This window comes from Balaenoptera borealis (assembly GCF_965194805.1).
Source record: "Balaenoptera borealis genome assembly, chromosome: 11".
Classification (NCBI taxonomy): Eukaryota; Metazoa; Chordata; class Mammalia; order Artiodactyla; family Balaenopteridae; genus Balaenoptera; species Balaenoptera borealis.
In genome coordinates, this window is record NC_138868.1 from 67727245 (window position 1) to 67744680 (window position 17436).

Below are 17436 nucleotides of genomic sequence, written 5' to 3' on the forward strand. Positions count from 1 at the left end.
GGAATCAGATCATACACAGTCTATATTTTGCCAGTTAAAATGAATTTCTGAGCCATGTACCTGAACAATAAATTAATTCACATCTTTATTTAATATTTCTCATCGCTTCTTGAGCTGCTAATTGTGTCTACATTATAGTAACTTTTTTTTGGTTATATAGCCTTTGCTTTTAATAATTTTCCTACACATTCATTCATTTGTTCCAATATATTTTTGATGTCTCTCATATCCTTAACCTGGTGTTTCATCCCTGGAATGTGTCTGGGAAGAGGACTAACATTGGCCTTTGCTTCTTGCAGTCTGCAAACTAGAAAAGAAGACCCAATATCTATTGTGAGTTTTACAAAGGGAAAGAATAAGCGGTTCTTGAGGTCATATTATAATTGACCTAATCTAGTTTGGTAAACTGAGGATTAAAAGAGGAATAGGATTTAGCCAGATGAGTGGAGGGAGAAGAGAATTCTGCGCTGCCCTTGAGTTTTGACAAGGACTTTCTGGAAGGAGAATCCTCTGTGCTTTTTGTTCATGCATTTGGCTGCATTTCCACACCCGTGTATTCTTTAATCTCTAGCAACTTCAGATGGCAAATGAAAAGTACATGTATCCTACCCAATAAAATAAAAGAGATTACTTTTATTTAAATAAAATAGAAAAGACAAATGTACATCGTTAACATTATCACCACTTTAAAAAATAATGCAGCCATTATATCTCCTGAAGGTAAAATGAAGTTAAACACAGTATAATTGATTTTCCCCATTCTAGAAGTCACCAGGATAGGAGCCCCTCAGCTACTAGAATTCCCGAGACCTTGGTCAGGTTGGTGACCTGTTCCTGATCATTTGGGTCCACACCAAATGAAAGGTCTGAGAGGGAAAGAGAAAGAGCGTGAGAGGAAATTACAAATGAGGGAACTTCTGGCAACATTAATAAAGCTTATTATACCACATTCATAATCCAGAAACACCCCTATCCAGCCCTGGGGTCTTTGAATATAGTGGGGTAAGAGTGGGAAGGTAGAAAAGAGACTGAAACGGTCCTCCACGCTGACACACAGAAGTAGAAAAATATCCTCAGAGTTAAGTAGCATATCATTCCTACTTGTCCAGGATTCCTTGCAAAGTCCTATAATCCAGTTACGAGAGTTTCCCACATTCACCTCCCAGTAATGTTTGCCAGTGGTGAAGGTCTGAGCGCCCCATGAAGGAGTATTCTCTGAACTTGCTGGATTACGGGGCACGTCTTGATGGTCAGGACTGCACTGCAAATGTCTCAGGTCTTCAGTCAGAGCCACGTGACAATTTCTTATTTTATGATCCAACGTAACATACACTTTAGTAAAAAGAAAACAGCAAAGTCAAAGAACAGAGTTTTAAAGTTCTGAGGGATCGATAAGTGTGGCGGTATTGTGGCAGAGGTTTAGCAACCAAATCTCTGGAACAAAGCAAAGCTGGTTTGTCTTATTTGCTGGGAATATTCCAGCCCACCTTGACCATTTTCAAGATGCCAGCCATTTAGTAATTGCTCCTAAAATTCTGGAACTTGTAACAATTCATTCCCACGAGTGTGTCAGTACCAGCTAGCTCCAGAACACCACTTTACCAAAGGTGACTAGACAGTGTGTCACTGGAAATCCAGAGAAAGAACAGGAAGGGCTTCTTGTCTATCTAAAGAGCCAGAAAATCTCTAATCATACAACTAGATGAAGGAAAATTTTGAGAATATATAAAGATGTAGGATATCAGGCTCTGGCTTATTTTCACTAAGTCCTCAAAAACTGGAGAGCTCATTCATAGATGTCAAGAAAATAGCAAACTGGCCCTTAATCCACTTAAGTCCTCTCATTAATCCACTCTCACAAAATAAAATATAATAGTAATAAATACATTATACATTATATTTAAATATGATATTGTTGATATTTTTAGTCCTAAATAGTGATCACATGCTTAACGTTTAAGCAAGCAAAAATAAAATAAACCAAAAACCCATTTGTGCCTTTTTTTAGAAGTGATTTCTCTCTTAGGATTTCTAATGGAGCCACCGCTGAATCAGAATCCAACTCATCCCATCTCAGGCCTGCTTCTCCTTTGTCTGCCAGGCTCACCCTTCAGTTGCATTTGTCTTAAGGGGCCCTCTATGCAACAAATCATGGGTTCAATTTGTTTTGTGGTTGTACTTGTTGTATATAAAAATACTTCTGAGCTTTTTAAAAGTCTTGTGATTTTTCAAATGTAATTATTACATTCAATATTCAGATAAACATTTAAATAACAACATTAAGGTGATTCTAAGAATCTGAATATCCACATATAACCACAGTTAACTACAAGATGAAATACACTGAATGGATATGCAGTTTTATAAGGCAGTGTGTTCTTTTTTTTTAAATTTTAACTCACCACAAGTAACTATATAAGAAACTGTCATATTCGATTGATTGTTTTTGACAGGCTTCACTTAGCTTTCTCTGACTGATAATTAACAATAAATTATAAAGTTAGTTATAAAGCAGTGCCTGCTTCCCTGTTCTCTGCAAAGAACAGACAGAGCAATGAAGAGAGATCATCAGCATGTCTCTAGTCGTGAAGGAAATATTACTGCCTTCACACAGAGCTGCCTCTTACCTCGGAAGCTGTTAAGCCTTTCCAACATCCCAGTGATGGCCCATGTACTGAGCTGTGGGTCCATAGGCTGAGGAATGTACAGCTGCATTAAGTGACTCCTGTAAAAAAAAAAAAAAGACCCACTTACTAATAGGCCCAGAGGTATCATTAGCAATCCATTGATGGTGCTTCATCAGAATCCTCATAATTAGGTTTGAAGGGTGTGAATTTAACTCCTCAGATGGAGAAACACAACAATTGCTATTATATTTTACAATCTGTTTCCCTGCTCTTAGCATATCAATCTTAGTAGAATATGTCACCTCCATCATAATTGTGTCTGTTTCCTCCCTTCTAGCTTCCCTAGGGGATCCACACAGCAATTCTCATTTAATTCCTGAAATCTAATAGGTGGCAAATAGTTGGAACTTGCCATCTGATACATATGGAACCTCAGCACTATCTATGTTCTTTCTTTTTTTTTTATTTTTATTTTTATTTTATTTATTTATTTTTTCATTTTCTTTTAATTTATTTATTTATTTTTGGCTGTGTTGGGTCTTCGTTTCTGTGCGAGGGCTTTCTCTAGTTGCGGCGAGCGGGGGCCACTCTTCATCGCGGTGCGCGGGCCTCTCACTATCGCGGCCTCTCTTGCTGCGGAGCACAAGCTCCAGACGCGCAGGCTCAGTAGTTGTGGCTCACGGGCCTAGTTGCTCCGCGGCATGTGGGATCTTCCCAGACCAGGGCTCGAACCCGTGTCCCCTGCATTGGCAGGCAGACTCTCAACCACTGCGCCACCAGGGAAGCCCCTCTATGTTCTTTCTTGATGATTCTACCTCATTCCTCGTCTCAGCATCCGTCTACCTGCTGCCTCTCTGAGCTTATCTGCCTTTCCCATAGATGACCAGGAATAATCCTCAAATATCAATAATTAGAATTTGGAAATTAGGGGCAAGAAAAATAGTTGTCTCTTTGCAACTTCTACAGTAAGGCTTGCAACTGAAGCTACACTCCCCTCAACCCTACTTTCACCTAAGGGTAGACTATATAAAACCTGGCAGACTTTTAGAGAAGGAAGGAATAAACGCAGACAGAAAGAAACTTCTCATTAAAAAGAGAGGGTCCATCTCAACAGAAATAACCTGATCACTATCACAATTACCATGATTTGAATAGAGGGGCAAACTTACCTTTTCATTGTGTCTCCCACACCCTGTAAAGAGAAAGAAAGGAAGGCTTAGCTTTCAGCACAAGCTCTCCTGTTTGTTTAGTCTAGTTTGAGGATATGAGATTATACCAGGAAATTCACTATCTCCAGTTTTCTTCCTTGGGGAAAATCATTTGCCATTTCCCTTATCCTTAAAAAGATGAAACCCAGTCTCACATTTACATACAGTTGATAAAATCATAATCTTGATAAAATTGAAAGTCAGAAGATGTTCTTAGGGTACACGAATGGCTGTGCTTTGTTGTAATCTACAGCAGGATTCACAGCGTTCCCCAAAGTTCTTATAAGGGTGTGAAAGCTAGAACTTCACAACAGAAAGAAGGCATACATCCCATATTCACACATATTACCAAGTACACATACAAAGTTAAATTATCTGCTCACAAGCTGCTCTCTTGCAGCTGGTCAGAAACTGTAAATATAGTCGTCCCTGAGTATATGAGGGGAATTAATTCCAGGACCCCTTGTATACCAAAATCCATGGATGCTCAAATCTCTTATATAAAATGGCACAGTATTTCCATATAATGTATGCACATTTTCCTGTATACTTTAATCACCTCTAGATTACTTATAATACCTAATATAATGTAAATGCTATGTAAATAGTTGTCAACATTGACAAATTCAAGTTTTGCTTTTTGGAAATTTCTGGGTTTTTTAAAAAAATATATTTTCCATCGGCAGTTGGTTGAATCCTCGGATGTGAAACCTATAGGGATATGGAAGGCTAACTGTATAGTAGAGGAATATAACAAGAAGGTTTGAGAGATTTTCTTCTGGATCTGTTACTTGAACCTTTCCACATAGTTATCCTTCTTCCATATAAGGCAAAAGTGATGTTTCGTCTCCAGATTATACTGGAGGAGCAAAACCCGCCATCACAGAGGCAGAAAAAGAATCTGGACTTTGGAACCAGAAAAATAATGGAGGCCAAAAAGGATATAACTTCAGTGGCTATAAATGCTTTCCAAGCTGGCTGGTGTTCAGCACCCTAACGTCCTTCCTTAGTCCTTACCTGGAGCATGTCCACATCTGCTTTAAGGCACAGTTCCTTCAGCTCCTCATATATTCTTCTCAGGAGTTTCCCCATATGAACCATTCTGGCTACATTTCTCCTGAGTCGCTGAAAAACGATCTTGCCTTCAATTGCCAACATCTCTAAATGTTTTTGCTTTTCTTCCTGGAGATATTGATATACCTTAGGGTATTCAGCTCCTATCATCACCATCCGTAGATTTACAAAACCCTGCAGTGACATTGGATTAAATTAGATCATGTATCTGGATGGTTTTATTCTTCTCTTATCATCTATTGTCTACGTGTTATGTATAGAATACTTGTCTTAGTTTGTTTGGGCTACTATAACAAAAGCACAATAGACTGCATAACTTATAAATAACAGAAATTTACTTCACACAGTTCAGTAAAGTGGGAAATCCAAGATCAGTGCCAGCAGATTTGGTGTATGGTGAGAGCCACTGCCTAGATAGCTATCTTTTTTTTTTCTTTTTTTTTGCTTAATAATGATTAAAATATATTCCACTTTACAAAGCACATTCACATAATTGGTTTTCATTTTTTTACCAATGCATGCATTTTTTTAATTTAAGTGTAGTTGATTTACAATACTGTGTTATTTCAGGTTTACAGCAAAGTGATTTGGTTATACATATATATATATATATGTATATATCTATATTCTGTTTTTTCCCAATTCTTTTCCATTATAGGTTATTACAAGATATTGAATATAGTTCCCTGTGCTATAAAGTAGGTCCCTGTTGTTTATCTATTTTATATATAGTAGTGTGTATATGTTAATCCCAAACTCCTAATTTATCCTTCCCCCACTTTCCCCTTTGGTAACCATAAGTTTTTTTCTATGCCTGTGGGTCGATTTCTGGTTTGTAAATAAGTTCATTTGTATCATTTCTTTTTTAGATTCCACATATAAGTGATATCACATGATATTTGTCTTTCTCTGACTTACTTCCCATAATATGGTAATCTCTAGGTCCATCCATGTTGTTGCAAATGGCATTATTTCATCCTTTTTCTTGGCTGAGTAGTATTCCATTGTAGAAATATACTACATCTTCTTTGTCCATTCATCTGTCGATGGACATTTAGGTTGCTTCCATGTCTTGACTAGATAGTCATCTTTTGGTTGTGTCCTCACATGGCAGAAGGGGCAAGCCTCCACAGGGCTTCTTTTATAAGAATCCCATTCATAAGGACTCTGCCTTCATGACCTAATCACCTCCCAAAGGCATGACCTCCTAACACCATCACTTTGGGGGTTAGAATTTCAACATTTGAACTTGGTGGCGGGAGGGAGGGGGGAACCCAAACTTTTGGACCATACCTTCTGTTTTCTCTGCTCCAGAAGGATGTGTTCTCAGAGAGCTGCTGGTTCACTCCCTTTGGTTCTTTAGATCTCTACCCTGATGTAACGCTCATAATGAGTCTTCCCTGACCAGCATACTTTCTCCCCAAACCTGTACTATTTAATACACATCCCTGCTTTAATTTTCTCCCAAGAACTTTACAGACGTGAGGTATTATAAATGTTACTCTTTTTTATTTGTTACATGGCTTCTCTTATTAGATTATAACCGAGGTCAGTGATTTTCCTCTTTTTGTCCATTTCTGTATCTCTTTGTGGCCCTAGAACAGTGAGCAATGCATCATATGCCCTCCTATGAATGAGTGGTTTATTAGGAAATCCATCCTAAATGATCAAGATAATTTTATTATTGCCTTTGGTATTTTCACAGCACTGTATACAGGTTTCGGTTTAACGACATATTCTCTGCTATAGCCTGTTGATATGTCTTCTTTAGAAGTGATTGAGTTCTTTGAAAATAAAAATGTAGTTTATTTTTATTAAACCTTCAGTTTCAGGTTCGCAGTTCATATATGTGAATCAATGAATGATACAACCCAAAATCCTTAGGTAGGCGTTCACAGTCTTGCCATGGCTATAATTACATTTCTAGCCATAACTCTCATTGCCTGCTTCATACCCTATGTACTAATTAATAGGAGCTACTTGCAGGTCCCAGACAATTCCATGATTTGTCTCATTTTTAGCTTTCTTGTCCCTTAGGTGTCTGTGTCATAAATACCCATGAATTTATAGATTCTACTAACACATTAGCATTGGGATGATTTTTACTTGTTTGAGAAGCTTTTCTTAACATTCAAAGTTTATTAATCTCCTACAGAACTCTATTTTTACCTCCATCCCAGTGACCATTGCCTTTTGTTTTGTGATACTGCATTTTCTTGTCCCTGCTGAAGTACAATGTTAGTGATAGACATTGCTTTATCAAGAAAATCAGGAAGAATCTTTTAGTTACATATTGGGTTCATTCAACATGAAATCCTACATTGAAGGTCATGTTTTTCCATATGTAGCTCTCTCTGATCACTCACTCAGGGGACATTATGATTTAATTCAAGTTCTTCCACTGTAAGTTATGAGGATATTTGTCCCAAGCTGGTTCCAGTGGATACAGGGTCTACCGCTTACCTCCCATACTCTGAATATGTTGGTCACTTTTTTTATATTGCTCTGATTTTCTTTTTTCTTTTTCCAAATAGACTTCATTTGCATCAGAAGGTTCTCCTGCAAAATAACTATAAATTGGAGTACTAGAAAAGCAAAGGTAGTACATTTCAGATACTTAAAAGAAGATAGAAGGGGATGAACATGGGACAAACAGTAAAGAGAGAAGAGATGTCAATGATTTTCCTTGGGAACACTAACTGATAAATCTGAGAGATCAACCAAAAATAGAATGCCTAAATTTAGAAAATGTAATCTATTATCTGAGGAATCTAACACTGATATTGTAGTAACCTGGTCAATTTTCAGAAGTGAATCTTGCTTTATATTTAATTGTGAAATATTAGCCCTCAGTTTTCCTATGGCACTATAAGAAAATATTGGCCAGTGTTTCTAAATCTGCTATAATTAGAACAGGGTCATCGTAATCATGGTTGTAGGAGCCAATGACTGTTACTGAAACTAGAGATTTATCCACCACGTTACTTACACTGAAATACCAGCACCCTAATCCTCATCAATTTCATCATCATTCCTCTCTTTCAGCCCAACAGAATTTAAACTTCAGGAGAGCAACAATGTTGTCTAGTTTCTTCACCGCTTTATCCCCAGATTTCAGAATAGTGCCTGGCACATGGTGTTCAGAAATTCTATTTGTTTATTACATAAAATAATAATAACAATCAATGTATTTGCCTCATTGCCTATCAGATACAGGGTCGTCCACATTTCAAAGTGCATTCAGAGATATTACTTACCCTGTAGTGCTCTGCAACCTGCTTTATTGGATAGTGTTCATGCGCGGCATGCTCTGGGGAATGAGAGCAGAACAAACACAGCAGGCTCGTGTCAGCTTGACAGAAGTAGAGCTTTACCACTTGGTGTATCCTACACATCTGCTTGGCAGAGCTAGGTAACTGGCAGACAATTGATTCTCTGGTAGGAAGAATATGCTCCTTAGCAAGAAGAGTGCTTTTGAAGTCCATTTTCGGAGATATTGCCTTGCACACAGGACAGCAAGTAGCTGTCTGGGCATCGTCCCACAAGAGACAGAGGCAAGGAGTACAAAATCTGTGCCCACAGCTAATGGTGACAGGGTCTGTGAAATTGTCCTTGCAGATGGAGCAGATGAACTCACTGGGGAAACACTGCGTGAAAGCAGATTCCATGTTTCTGAGAAGATAAAAGGAAAGGACATTCTTTACCCTTGGCATGTGAGTTGAACTTTGAGCCTTCTCTCACTAATACACATATGTACCATAGGAGGACAGGCCATGTTTTGAATAGGATGGCGAGGCACAAAGAGAGTCCTACAGACTGGTAAAATGCATTATTATTTTCTAACATTGGCCTCCAGCACTACTTCTCATTTCCCTAGTAGAAATCCAGTATTTTTCACATATATTACCTCTCTTTCAAAGACAAAGAAATCAGAGGTTCTGGGCTCATTCATAGGCAGTGGGTCATACTGTGTCCAAAACTATCACAATTTTCCCCTTTTTTCCTCTCTCTGATTGGTTAGCACAGGGTATTTGTTCCAATTCTGGCCAATGAAATAAGAAACTAAGACTCCTAGGACAATTCCAGAAAAGATTTTCTTGCTTCAGAAGAGATGCGTGGAATTAAAAAAAAACCCTGCTTTTTCTGTTTCTGGACATTTTTTGGATACAATACCCTTTTGCAAAGCCATCTTGTGGTCACAACGTGAACTAGCCTAAGGAGAAAAGCCAATAGTCTAAGGATAACAAAAAGATGGAAAGAAACTGGGTTCTTAACAATGACACTGAACAAGAGTTAACTAATTCTGGAGAGGCCAATTTCTGACTAAATTAACATAAATCCCTATACGAAAGACCTAACAGAAGAAAGTTTGTGCTCACTACCACATAAAAAAAGAACTTAGCACAGTATCAACTGTCATATGTAATACGTCAGGGGTTCAACAAAAATTATGAGATATATCATAAGGCAAGAAAAATGTAGTCTGAACAGACAAAGCAGTCATCAGAACCAGACTTAGATACAACACAGTTGTTAGAACCATCAGACAAAGAATTTAAAATAACTGTGATTAGTATGTTAAAGGCTTTTATAAAAAATGTAGATAACATGCAAGATAGGTAATTTCAGGAGAGGGATGAAAACTATAAGACAGTCAGATAGGCTTGTCTATCTGGCAAGCCTATCTGATTGATATAATATATGCAGAGAATATCTGATGATATAATACATCTTATATATCATATATCTTATATCTGATAAGATATAATATATGCAGAGAATTTTGTGTTTGCATTCAGGAGTAGATACAATACAAGAAAGAAAAGTATCAGTGACCATAATGGTAGGTCAATATAAAATACGAAAACTAAACACAAAGGAGAAAAACAAAGAGTAAAAAATTAAAACAAAACAGAGCATCAAAGAGCAGAATGACAACATTAAATGCTGTTTAACATTGTTTAGCATCTGTGTAATTAGATTTCCAGAAGGAAAATAAAGATATAACAGGGCAAAAGAAACATTTAAAGAAATAATTTTAGAGACTCTTCCAAAATTAGTGACGGACACTAAAAAAAAAGATCTACGATATTCAGAGAATATCAAACAGAAAAATACAAAATGAATAAGCAAACAAAAAACACACTCAGGCAAGTCATATTCACACTGAATAAAAACCAATAACAAAGAGAAATTCTTGAAGGGAGCCACCAAAATAGGGGAAAGAAAAATGAAGATTACATACAGAAGAATAAAGATAAAGATTATAGCAGAAACCTTATTAGAAACCATGCAAGCAAGAAGACAGGTAAGTGACTTCTTTAGATTGCTGAAAGAAAACAACTGTCAACCCACAATTCTATATCCAGTGAAAATATACTTCAAAAGTAAAATAAATATTAGAATTTTCCAAAAAAAGACAACTTGAGGGAATTCAGTGCTGTCAGGCCTAATCTGTAAGAAATACACAGGGAAGTTCTTCAGACAAAAGCATATGATGCTGGGAAGAAAACTGATCTACATGCAAAAAAATGAAGGACACTGGAAATTCAATAAAGACAAAATGTAAGCTCTTATATTTTAATTTCTTTAAAAGATAACTTACTGTTTAAAGCAATAGTTTAACAATGTATGTGTTTATGAAACTTATGACAATGACACAAGAAATGAAAAAGAGGAATTGGAAATATTATAAGGATTTTACATTACATGAAAAGTAATATAGTATTACTGAAGGTGGATGAAGATTATTTAAAGAGGTATATTTTAAACTAACTATATGTATTCATGGATGACATGACTGTGAGTGTAGAAAATCCCAAAGAATCTACTAAAAAAATCCTGGAAGTAATAAGTAAGTTTAGCAAGGTCAGAGAACAAAAGGTCAATATATAAAAGTTGATTTTATTCCCATACACAAGTAATGAAAAACTTGTATTTGAATTTTTTGAACCTCACATTTATAATAACTTGAAAAGGTGAATTAACCAAATGCAATAAATTCTAGAGATCTGATATACAACATTATAGCTATACTTAACAATAATGTGTTATATAATTAAAAATGTATTAAATGGGTAGATCTCATGTTAAGTGTTTTTATACTACAATAAAAAAAAATTAAAGGGACAAAGGAAATTTTGCAGGTAATGTATTGATATGTTCATTGTCTTGACTGTGATGGTGGCTTTGAAAGTGTTTACATATATCAAAAGTTTGTCAAATTGTACATTTTAAGTATGTGGAGTTTATTCTTTGTCAATTATGTCTGAACACATAATTTTAAATTTTAAGAAAGTGAATTAACTAGTTATCATTTTTAACAAAATATGTGCAGGATCAGCATGGCAACAGCTACAAAACATTGATGAAAGAAAAGAAAGATCTAGATAAACGAAGAAACATATCATGTTCATACATTGAACAATTTAATACTGATAAGATGGTAATCTTCCTCTATATGGTCTATAAATTCAGTGTAATCTCTAACAAAACTCTAGAAAAATTTTGTAGGTATCCACAAGATGTTTGTAAAATTTGTTATGGTATACCAAACAAATAGAATAGCCAAAACAATCCTAAAAAAATAAAATCATAATACTCACATTACTTGATTTTAAAACTTAGTGGAATTCCACAGTATTATGACAACACAGTATTGAGAAAAGGATAGACGTACTGATCATTAGAACTAAACAGAAAGTAAAGAGGAGACCTGCAGAAATATAGTCAGCTGATTTTTTACAAGTGTAATGGCACTTCAGTGGAGAAAGAATAGCCTTAGATAAAACAACAAAAGCACAATCCATGAAAGAAATACAGATAAATTTGACTTTATCAAAATTTAAAACTTTCACTCTCTGAAAGATATCATTATAAGAATGTAAACCAAGACACACTCTGTGAGAAAATATTTGCAGTCAAACAACTGATAAGGAACTCATATTCAGAATATAAAATGAATACTTAAAACTCAAAAATTAGAAAGCAAACAACCCAATTTTTTAAATGGGCAAAAGATATAAACTTCACTAAAGAACATATTTAGATGGCAAATGAGCATATAAAAATGTGCTCAAGCATTAGTCATTAGTGGCATTGGAATTAAAACCACAATGACGTATTGCTATATGTCTATTAGAATGGCTAAAATAAAATTTTTAAAAACTGACAACATCAAATGCTGGTAAGGATGCAGAGCAACAAGAACTCTCCTTTACTGCTGGTGGGAGTGAACAATGGTACAGTCACTTTGGAAGACAATTTGGCAGTTGTTTTTTGTTTGTTTGTTTTGTTTTTATAAAACTAAACAAAGAATCATCACACAACTCGGCAATTTCACTCTGAGATATTTATCCAAATGAACTGAAAAGACTGACAAGACAGAAGACAAGACTTCTCTGGATCCACAAAGATTACAGAAATGTCTCACTCTTCCTATTAAACCTGGAACTACTATGAAGGGAGACACTGCAGAGGTTTCTCCCCTGAGAGTCAATAGAGAACCCCCTCAAAATTTGCCCCACCTCCTCTCCTGGCTTCCTTAAGTCTCAGCAAAGCCTAACCATGAAGACATTTAGCCTGAGAATTAAGATACTATATCCTAAAGAAGCTGGGAGAATTATCCAGCATGTACTTGAAGAAAGTGTGAGAGTCCCCTTAGGACTGGATTTTGAGGATGCTTCATCAAGGGGGCTAGAACATCAAACAGGATAAGAGAGAGTTTATTGGTCTGGGGGCACTTTCTCAGGATATAGGATATAACACTTTGGAAGGATATTAGAAGACTAGAACATTTGATGTTTGCAGGCTCCTACAAGCCTGGAAAAAGCAATGGCCCATGCTTAGTAACAATGAAATGCCTGAATTGCTCTGTAAGATGGGACAGGACAGGATTAAAAGGCAAAAAGACATTTGTATCTTGGAGTGGATATATTATGAGGTCAGAAGGTCAACCATAGCATTGTGTTTGTCAATAAAGAGAATACACTATTCACCAAGGTTATCACAAATGTGCTGGTGAGAGGGATCTAGCATCAGAAAGAAGTTCAGTGGTAGCTATCCTCTCCAGGATTGGGATGATGATAAAAGTGTTTACAGAGCTTGGCTACTGATATCAATCAGATGATAGGGCATTTAACCACCAGATGCCAGCAGACTGCATTTTTGTAATGACTAGCAAGGACTGAGCAGGAACCAAGATGGCTTGACCCACAAGGAATTGCCGAGATGGTTAATAAAATGAATAGGATCCCCAGGGGCAGAATAGATACAAGAGAAGCCAAGAATACTGCTTTAAGATATAATCAAAAGAAATCAAGGAAGTGTTATCAGGAGGCAGAGGGTTGTTTTCTCCAATTAAAGTAATGATCCTTTTTTCCAGTTCCCAGGACTGAGAACAGGACTGAGAACAATTTTCAGACTTAGAACTCCTTGATTGATGAGGTGGCCACATCCCTAGGAGTAAGTTCCCTGTGACACCATGACACAGTATTATATACTGTAATGATTACCCAGTCCTAATCCAAAGGGACCTATGACTAATAACTCAAGTGACTGTTCATTAGGAAAATGGGAAGATGCATACATTTTGATTTCACACAGGGTATGAGTTTTAATTGATACCTGGAGACCTGAAGCATAACTATCACCTCATGTTAGACTGGGAACTAATGAGAATCAGGTAAGAAATGCAGCTCTGGAAAATCCCAGAGTATAGTGAGTCTGTTGGGTCTGTAGACCCACCTAGTGGTCATTCTCTTGGTAAGTGAACATGCACTGGAAACAGAAGACCTCACTCACAAGTCTGGCAGTTGACGCTCTCTGAGTTCCCTCAGCTGGGGCTGTTGCCCAGAATATCTTCATATAACCTCTTCATGTAGTTGCTTGGGGGCTTCCTCACAGCATAGTAGTTAGCTTTCTAGAGCAAGGATCCCAATACTGTCAGATGGAAGTTATTCTACCTTTTGTGCAACACAGAGTATCTCATCTGTTATTGCCACAACCCTACCCAGGTTCAAAGGGACGGAACACTTTCAATGGGGAGCAGTATTGAAGTTACATTGTAGGAAGAGAACGAGGGATGGGATATATTGTTGAGTCTATTTGGGGGTGAGGAGGGGAGGAATAAAACCCGCTATATCTGCTCTTCCTAATAAGCTGATCTCAGGGATCTGCATCCAGAGAGTGAGGGCCCTGGATATAGTGGATTCAATGAGATAGCTCCACATTTCAAACTCCAGATTTCTATTAAATGCATCTCTAGTTCTCTGGAAAATTGACACAGTAAATATTTTTTCTGTTGGGGGGCCCTTCAAGGACAACTGGACAATTACTCTGAATACAACATAGTAAAAGAGTGTTGACACAGATATGCATAATACTGAATGGGAGAGATGTTCATCTCCTCATAGAGCACGAGGAAAAGACTTGGTGATTCTAGGACTGAGTGGGGAAGAAGGTCAGTACCTCTCCTCTGCAGGAAGCCCCTTCTGATGTCTCCATATTTCACTGAAAGTCTTATTAATATGGGCCTTGTGGACTTCTGTCCATGGGAGTATTTCTGAGTAGAGGGTGGCATATCCTGCCTTTAATAGACAGATGTTAAAACCCCATAGCTGAGTCATCCACTGGACCTTACCAGTAAGTGTGGCCTGAAGAGACTGAAACTTGCCCCCACTCTCAGATAGAAATTGTTCTACTCTCAGAGTCCCTGTGCCTCCCATACTCTGAAGGGACAGTCAGGCTAGTTCTTATGACCTCCCACTCTTCTGGATTGTGGAAGTTTCTGATGCTGGCTCTGAGACATGGCCTCTCTTTGCTAAAATCGAGTGTCTATATTACCATTCTGCTGTGAAGGAACAGGCCCTGTCCTTGCCACAGGCTTTTGACTGTCTTCCTGTATGCACCTCTACCCTGGCCCTACTGAACCATGATGTCTGACAAAATCACTCTGAAATCTTTTTCCTTCTCTTTCAGTCCTCTGTCTGGCCCAGATCTCAGTACAAAAGTCTGGAATGTCTCTACCCACATTCCAGGGCTCAGCTCTTGCTCTTCACTTTCATAAGATGTGTTGATCGGGGCTTCCCCGGTGGCGCAGTGGTTGAGAATCTCCCTGCCAATGCAGGGGACACGGGTTCGAGCCCTGGTCTGGGAGGATCCCACATGCCGCGGAGCAACTAGGTCCGTGAGCCACAATTACTGAGCCTGCGCATCTGGAGCCTGTGCTCCGCAACAAGAGAGGCCGCGATAGTGAGAGGCCCGCGCACCGCGATGAAGAGTGGCCCCTGCTTGCCGCAACTAGAGAAAGCCCTCGCACAGAAACGAAGACCCAACACAACCAAAAATAAATAAAAAAAAAAAAAAAAAAAAAAGACACAGTAGGAAATGGCCAAAGGTCTCAGCTAAGGAACTCACAATCAAGGAGGTGGGCTTTAGTTAGTTGGCTTCTTTCATTTAGTTCTCAATTTGTAGGGTAGCAGTGAAATGCTTTTTTATGCTCCCACACCTCCTAAAATGAATCCCTAGACTGCTCCACCATGCTCTTGAACCTTGGTGTGGCTTTTAATAAGAGTTTCTCAGAGCCACAGAGGGTGTCAGCTGCCCTTAGAGGTAGATGACATCAGGATCCCTTTAGGCTCCTAGCGGAGCCACAAAGAGATGGGAGACATACTGAAGCTGTGTGAGCACTCTAGGCATAGTAAAGCATGAAGAAGTGAGTTCGTGAGTCCTGGGATCCTCTTTTCTCCCAAAGACCCAACTCAGCCCACAACCAGGACTCAGCTTTCCTTTTGCTTGATCGTGCCATTGCCTGCCAATTGTCTCTGAATACAGCTCCCTTAGATTAGGGAGTTCTGGATCATCGTCCCCATTCTAGCACTGAGAACAAGCACCCTACTATTACACAGAGCAGAGCTTCTCATAGCTTCTCCCCATTCCTCATTCTTTTGGAGATTTGGTCACTGCAGCATGAGTACAGTATTCCTAGGTGGGAATGCCCGCAAGCCCCATCCTGGGTTTACATGAAAATAGACATTTAAGAAAGCTCCTGGTGCCAAAGTTTCTAAGTGGGGCTCTTCTCCCCTCTGTTCCTTGAAATAAGTAATAAACTCACAGAAACAGGGAAGGAATAACCACAAGAACAAATTGGATGAGTTTCCTCCTTTATACACACCAATTCAGTGAAAGATAACAGTAAAAAGAATCATCTGTACTATTCCTTTCAAAGCCATTGTATGAAATCTTTCATCAATAATCACCCCTGCTTAGTCTATCACTTACCTGAAACCAGCTTCTCACAATTAAAAAAAAAGAAGAAAAGAAAAAGCAGATAAAAGAGAAAAAAAATTTCCCAATTTCATTTATCCTTGAAAAACATGGCCTCTTTTTCTTGCTATTTTTCTCCAGAGACAAGATCCCCTCAAAGATTAAAAAGTCTTTCAGAAGGTTGGGAATATCTGACTTCCTTCTCTCCCCTTCTCATTTGCATGTGTGCCTGCAAGCTCATACACTCACACTCAGAGGTTTTCAAAAATACACAGAAATTGCTGTGATATGTGAAATACATTTGAAAACATCATTTAATTCCTAGAAGACTTGCTTCTGAATTTTTCCCAAGAAGGATATCAACACTGCAACTGATATCACAACATGCGAATCTTTTCTCTTTCTCTTCCCCTCAATCCTTCTTTCAATATATATAAAGGCAGTCTTACCAGTCAATCCCAATAAATTTTGTTGGCTAATTTTCTTAAAAAAATTTTCTCCAATGGAACACAAAATTTAAAAAAAACACTTATACCAAAAATATTAACAAATATTAACAAAATCATTAATAAAGCCTACTTATGTATTCTGGGTTAAAATAGTTTATTTTTGTTATTTTGTACTTTACAGATTTTTTGCAAGTAGCAAAAATATGAGTGCAAGATCGTGTTCGAAGAGGGGATGTAGATGGTTATCCCTACGGTACTCACAGACATTTGAATGAACTCTAATGAAGCCTCTTTCATTAATAGGAGCAAACTCAGAACCTGCCAAAGTGTTCTACAGGGGAGTCTCCAGGTGCAGAGGGCAGTTCTCACTCCAATTCCACTTCTTTGAAGGTTTTCTGGATAACCCCCATTACCATCAAGGTGACCACAGGTGGGTTTGTTCCACATAATATGGTCCTGGTCTAATTTTTATTCAAGCAAGGGGCAGAGGTGAGAATGGAACTTTGATTAAAGGCTTAATTCAAACTACAGGGAAAGACAAACTAACAGTAATCAGAAGCAAGGTAATTTTGTTTTATACAACTCACTTTTCTCACCTTCTAGTTGATGCTTCTTCTCAAGGAACCCCTGTTGCCTGATTTTGTCTGCCCCCAACACCAGGAACTGATTTTCTGTATCTCTGCCCACTGTCCACATTCAGGAAGGGGAGGAGACGAGAGAGGGCAAAAAGAAGCTGCCCTTCCCAGCTGTGCTTTGTTTCCTTTATAAGAAGGGATCCTGGTCAGATTTGATGTTAATCATCAAGACTGACTT

General features: G+C 37.9%; 1 protein-coding gene across 1 annotated transcript in view; it reads left to right on the forward strand.

The window, feature by feature from the left end:
* LOC309605104 (N-acetylated-alpha-linked acidic dipeptidase 2) overlaps positions 1-17436 on the forward strand; it is a 120499-nt gene that overhangs the window by 12894 nt on the left and 90169 nt on the right. The window contains exon 4 of the mRNA XM_082340451.1: positions 8528-8622. Coding sequence (XP_082196577.1) covers positions 8528-8622 — 95 coding nt within the window. The remainder of the gene's footprint in view (positions 1-8527; positions 8623-17436) is intronic.